Source organism: Entelurus aequoreus, linkage group LG12 (assembly GCF_033978785.1).
Source record: "Entelurus aequoreus isolate RoL-2023_Sb linkage group LG12, RoL_Eaeq_v1.1, whole genome shotgun sequence".
Taxonomy (NCBI): domain Eukaryota; kingdom Metazoa; phylum Chordata; class Actinopteri; order Syngnathiformes; family Syngnathidae; genus Entelurus; species Entelurus aequoreus.
In genome coordinates this window covers 36,201,771-36,208,459 of record NC_084742.1, presented here as the reverse complement: position 1 = coordinate 36,208,459, position 6,689 = coordinate 36,201,771, and the positions used below count along the sequence as shown (strand labels likewise).

The window sequence follows — 6,689 nt, the reverse complement described above, 5'->3', positions numbered from 1 at the left end:
TTGCTGATTTTAATTAGTGGTTTGCAAAAAATATTTTTAACCCAAATAGGTAAAATGTGATAATCTCGTACGGCACACCAGATTGTATCTCACGGCACAGTGGTTGAAAAACACTGGTCTGGAAGAGCGGAAGCTGCAACTTTGCATTTCCATCCCATTTCACCTCCTCTAGGGTCATTTAGTTTATAAAATGTAGTCCTCCTGGTCCTACCCTTCTTTGACCTTTTCAAAGTTTGAGCTGGCCTCCAAGGTTAGTGAAAGAACATAAGCATACATCTCACATTTCCACACGTCGTTTCACAAAGAACCCAATTTTGGCATGTAACGAAGAAAGATAAACATGAAGGCCGAGGGAATTTAATTGGACGTTCAAAGTGTTGAAACAGCGCAGAATAATATCGGTGTGGTCAGGTTGGAGTAAAAAATAAAGACAGACAGCAAATTAAAATCTGTTAAATAATTTAGTAGGACAAACAATTTGACATAAATTAGATGTGAAATGATTCTCTTTGTGTAGGTTAATTCCCCTGCAATGTCATCGTTACGGAGTGTCTTCTCACACTCTACGCATCCCTCGCCCCCGGCCTTGGACGCAAAAGGAGGGGGCAGCAGGAGAATCCATCAAGCCCGGCTTCAGAGCGCTCTGTCTAGGCTCGTCTGACAGCCACAGGGCAGGCACCAAGCTCCCCAACGTTATCTCTCCTGACGTCCTACATTCTTCCCGTCCTGAATAATATCTGCATCCAAATCCTCTGCTTGGTGGACAAGGAGGAGGAGGCCGCAACAACAAAATGGAGCAGATGTGATATATTCAGAGTCTTACATCTGTCTGGTTCCAACATGTAATTGGAGGATGAGTCATTGTTCTTTTTTTTCCACTTGCAGAATATGGCCCTGATCCTACAAACAAAAAGCATTGTTCTGTGTGCAAAAAGCTGCATGGACGGTGTCTTTCCTCCATTGGGCTCAGTTGAAGAGGATGGAGTCCGGGTCTCTGTTGGCTATCTGTGCCATGTGTTTGAGTATGTCCTTTTTGGTGATAATACCCAAAAGCTTCCTAATGACACAGCAACAGGGGAGAAGAGAGAAGTAGTGAGGTGAGCGCACACCAATAACAGCTGCTCGCTGCTTCCCCGTGCCAAATATCAATATTAGTATCTTTATTGAATCACTACAGGCATGATGAGATTGAAATCTTTCAGTTATCATCTATGTTTATTTTCACAACAATCTTTTTTGTTGTTCATATTACATTGTTGATATTGTTTGTAATTTTTTGTTTGTATGTGTACAACCAGACACAGAGGTGCATCCCAAAAAATTTGAATATAGCGCAAAAGGTATAAATTCTCAGGAGTTCAATTCAGACAAAAAGACCAATTCAAGACTCAGTCAGCTTTTGTAGGTAATGCTGACTAGAGTGTGAATCTTCTTATTTGGTTTACAATGTTGAACTTGAAAAATATATATATATTTAAATTGTTGTTGTTTTTTTAGATGTACATTATAATGTTTAATGTAATTAAAAAATACATATATTTCTTGAAATATTTCACTGTGTATAGACTCTAGAGAATATACGTTTCAGTTCTTCCTTGGACAAAGAAGGATGTTATTATTGACTTATTTTGCACTATTGACTTTATTTTGCTCCAAGAATTTCATATAATGTCAAATGAAAAAATAATTATTGTTGTGATAAATATTGTTCAGAAATAAGTGTATTGACTGTTTTTTTTCTTGCACATCTTAGTCCTGTGTTTTATTCTGAATATAATTATGATCAGCAAATCAGAGGCAAAATCATTCAAGGATTTTTAAGAATTTAAAGTAAAAAAGTATTGGTAGCTGTATCAGTATCCGCAATCCTGGCATTGCATCTTACTTTCTATCGCATCAATACCACAATGTCCAGTATTGCCCACCGCTATTAAATTGTGTAAGTGGAAACATGCATCATTAAGTGTGTTCAAAATGATAACCGAGGTCAAAAGTGCTTATTTCTCCCTAAAATACCTTTTTTTTCCATCAGAAACCTTCTGTTAGACCAATTTGCTTATCATAAAAGGGGTTTATTACGCAAAACAAACTATTCTTACCTGTTGGCACCTGTTTTTTTGCATTTAGGGTCCTCGTAATTCCCAAAAATGTTAAATCAAACCATGGAGTCATGGCAGAGATATTTATAAAACAATCTTGCCTCCTTCTTCACTTCCTCCAGACGAGCCATTTGGAATAAAATAGTTAGTGACGTATTTATCGCTAGTGACTTCAGTGGATATCTCCATATATGGTTAAGTTTTATCCGAAGAGCTTTGCGTGAGTCCACCATTGTAGTCCGACGCTGTTTGTTATTTTGCTCTATCCTCTTGTCGTGGGGCAGACTGACTTGTACATGCACATGCATCCTCCGCTGTTTTCATTTGTAATACAAAGTAGGGCTGGACGATTATGGCAAAAATAATATTCAGTTATTTTGATTGATATTGTAATTAGGATTAATAACAGTAGTATTCATTAATTTGTATTATAATTGATTATACCACCAAAATTTTACTTTAAATCAAATTAAATTTTTTTAAAAAAAAGGATATAAATTAGTAATGAATAAATCACAACAAGTATAATAGTAACAATAAATTCAAATAGCAAATATAAAAAAATATATACCGTAACATTTAGTTTTTCCGTTTTAATTGTTTTTAGTTGGGTTTTTTTACCTTATACACTTATTTTACCACTATAGTGTGTGGTTTTTGTGAATGTTTTTATTTTTATTAAATGTTTAAATGCAAAAATCCTCACATTTAGTGAGGCAATACATCGCTAAACAATTTTGACCAATATTTTAGGTCAAAGCATATTTGTGTAAATATAACAATAAGTGCTAAGTACATTATGTTTTTGTAAGGTACTTTTTTGAAACAATTATTTTGTCAGTCAAACCAGATGTTGCGCACCAGGCTATTATTGTGAATGGGGGAAGTGTGCTATGCTGTTGTTCTCAGCTTGATGAGTAAAGAAAGGACTTCAGGCGGTTTATTAAAAAAAAAAAAAAATAGAAAAAAAGAGCGACTTTTAAGTTGCAGCTGCAGATGATGTCCTCCAATTTTGTCCATATGTTAACAACACAAGCAGATAAGATGTGTTGTGTGTGTATGGCTTGTTCTTACTAGCTTTAACTTGGTAGTGTAGCTGCTGTTTCAAGTGACTGTATCGACATTGTTTAGTTCAGGACGTGTTTCGGGGATGAATGAGCGGTCAAGACAAATTATTTTCTCAAACAAATGTTCCTTTTCCTCACAATGACAACATTTCAGTCACATTTATGTCAATTTCACTGATGTTATTTTGTATTTATCAGCGGATTCCATTTTGTTGGCCAATTATGTGACTGTGTCCGTGGTTACGTCAACGCGGGAAAAATATGCCTTCCTTTTTTTTTTAGTTTAGTGATTATTGATAAGGCAATATAGTGATGTGTCAAATAAACAGTAGTTACCATGATGACATCCTAAACTTCGAGGAGACATTGTAATTTTTTCTCTAATGCGCACTCATCCGTTTCACCGTATTTTCCGCCCGAATGCAGCTGAGATAGGCTCCAGCACCCCCCGCTACCCCAAAAAGGGACAAGCGGTAGAAAATGGATGGATGGAAGCTCCGGAATTTGCATGCACATAGCGTGGCCCATTAATCATTTTTTTCTATGATTATATTTTCATTATCGTGAGGAGCCATAATCGGAATCAAAATTCGACTAATTGTCGAGCCCTAATACGAAGTAACGCAAAGTTGAAAGTCGAGCTTATATCTGTCAGTAGACTCGATATGAAAGCGCTAAAAATTACAACATGGCTGACAGGGCGGAGACACAGTCGAAGTGGAGGCACGTAAATAAGACCGCACACGAAACGGCACATCCTAAAGAGACAGTCAGAAAGCGGTTTGAAAATGGTCTGTAAAACATAATCTACGCAAAATTCTGACAAAAAACCACCTACATGTTATGTAGACCACAGGGAAGGTTTTTTTTAAATGTAGAAAAAAAAATCTGAATATGGCCCCTTTAAGTAATATGTATACTGAAAGCTAAGCTATATTACTTAAGATAAATAGCCGACTTGAATTAATTAAATGTAGGTCTAATATAGAAAGTGCTTGGTAAGAAAAATAAATATTAAAAAACCTTTTCCGATGTAATCTAGAAAAAATTTGGTGTTATTAGATACATTCATATATTTTCGCTCGATGTAAAACACATGGTTTTGTCTTGCTAGTGTTTAAATGCAGACAAAGAAAGTTCTTCTGGAGGATTTGGGTGACTGCTTTTTCAGTATTTCTCTACACAGTGCTATTGCAACAACGAGCACCCTAGCTATGGCTGGATGATTATGAAGGCTAAGGCCCTCATTTCTCAATACTAAATGTTGCTGGTTCTCATCATGTCGTCACACAAGGTTAACTTTGATTGGGCCAACTCGGCTCGGGTTCACGCTTGCGTGTCTGCTTTGTGTGTCTGTCCTCACCCGTTGTGCGTGACCAGGCACTGACGCAAACCCAGCTTGCGAAAGATGTCCACTGTGATGTCCATGGGCGTGTGGTCGGTGACTGTGAAGGGACTCAGGTCCATGATGCCTCTGAGGCGAAGGTGGGGCACGGCGTCGGGCGCCTGACTCGGGCCGTGCTTAGTGAAAACCACCTGGGAGGCGCTGACCACGCCCTCTTGCCGCTGGCGGGCATTGTCTGGATGAGAGGAAGAGGAGGCGTCCTTAGTGTCTTACTTTGCCAACATGGACACACACAAACACACACCAATTGATATGAGTAGATCTCTTCTGAGCACAAATCCTACGAGCCTCTGAGACTCCTTGGAGATGACCACAGGAAAGCCGCTATATTGTGTGCTCTCCACCAGCGCCTGCACAAATGCAAGCACACAAACAATGTAAATGCTCCAATTACCGCCTCAATTCAGTTAAGTCTCCAGGTAGGTCGTCAGGTGAGTGGCCTATGAAAACAAATTACCACCAGGTTCTTTAATTAGAGCCAGGTATAAAAACACTGTCATTAATAGCTGATGTACAGTTTAAGTGGTCAGCATCCAGCAGCTTAATCTAACTCTGAATTTGTTTTAAAATGTTCCTACTCAGCTGTTGGTGTGAAAGTTGTGCATGTTACAGTCGTTGTATTGTAGTTTACAAGAAGTCATCAGCGCTAATAATGCTGACTGAGCAGCTTGGCCCTCACTGCTACTACATGAGTGGTTCTGCTGCTTCTGTCTTGTGCAATATGCTTGTTGATGAATTAACATGTGGTCAAAGAAAGCTATGTTGACCTTTCCACTTGATCATGCCCTGCAAATCATTATTTTGTGCTTAATTTTTACTTGATGTATAATGAGTTTTCAATACACTCTCTCCAATTAATGCTTGCTTCCAACCAACACCCCATCGTCTTTGTGGTAAATAAACACACTGGCTATTTTACTGCCTTAAAATAAATTATTTGTAATACGTTATATGTGTGAAAACAATTTGAGAGCCATGTTTACCTATATTTTACAAATGTTCACCTACTCTGGTTAAACATCAGTTTTAAACCCAATGAGGCACGACAACATCTACAGTAAATGAATAGATATTTGTATTTGTAGTATGTAAAGCATAAAACAATTCAGTACCTCCACTTCCCCCAGAGTCATACCCTTCTGTGTGAGCACAGAGAGGCTGGGGTCTGACCTCCTGGGCCTCATCACATCCACGGCCAGGCTGCTGTGCTCAAACCCCTCTTTTGGCTCCAGGAAGGGGTAGCCATTGAGGCGGATATGCGCCTGCATCACACAAACACACACAGTTTTGCTTTGTGGGGGTCATTTTGCACACGCACAAGTCTTACCTCGTAGATTCCCTCCCGTCCAAAAGCATCTGCGACCCATTTGCTGGTCATAGTAGCAGCCATAAGAGGCACAATGTACTCCAGGCCACCTGTCAGTTCGAACATCATGACAACCAGCGATACGGTCATGCGTGTCACACCACCTGTGGACACGGGGCCAGGGGTTAGAATGCACCTGATCTTTAAGATGTTTTTCATAACTGAATCTTGACTGGTTAGACAGTTGTCAGTTCTTAATACATTCAGATAGGATGAAAAATGAAGCCAAAAAGGTTGAAAACTCAAGCTCCATTCCATGTTTCTAATAGCAGTTTGTGTCTGTGTGTTTGTTAAGGTGAGGGCCAAGTGGGACAGATTTCTCGTTAGTGTAACTTCAAAAATGAGATTATTACATGCACCACAAACGGGTCCCTGGAGTTCAGCACAGCCAAGAAACCATTCTCGTGAAGACATCCACATATCGCATCAGTGGAGGACTCCAGATAAGTTTGTAAGCATTCGTCAAAGATGTCAAAACTATCCAAACTATCCTTTGTCAGCAAATTTTTTTTATGTCCAAAAAAAAAGTAGGCAGTGTGTTGCCATGCTTGCAAACTGCATGCTTCTGGCAGGCTTTCTACATCGGAAGAGAAGACGCAGCGCCCTCTAGTGACCAGAGAAGGGAATTTAATTAAATACTCAGTTTGTAACCGTGAGAACTAGGGATGTCCGATATCGGCCTGTCAATATTATCGGGCAATAAATGCTTTAAAATGTAATATCGGAAATTATCTGTATCGGTTTTTATTATC

At 39.0% G+C, this 6,689-nt stretch overlaps 1 protein-coding gene across 1 annotated transcript in view; it reads right to left on the bottom strand.

Moving 5' to 3' along the window:
• Nucleotides 1-351: 351 nt before the first annotated feature.
• LOC133662163 (H(+)/Cl(-) exchange transporter 5-like) overlaps nucleotides 352-6,689 on the bottom strand; it is a 28,505-nt gene continuing 22,167 nt past the window's right edge. Inside the window, 5 exon segments of the mRNA XM_062065898.1 lie at nucleotides 352-1,057; nucleotides 4,530-4,746; nucleotides 4,816-4,921; nucleotides 5,684-5,833; nucleotides 5,899-6,041. Of these exon segments, the coding sequence (XP_061921882.1) occupies nucleotides 967-1,057; nucleotides 4,530-4,746; nucleotides 4,816-4,921; nucleotides 5,684-5,833; nucleotides 5,899-6,041 (707 nt within the window). The 3' untranslated portion in view covers nucleotides 352-966.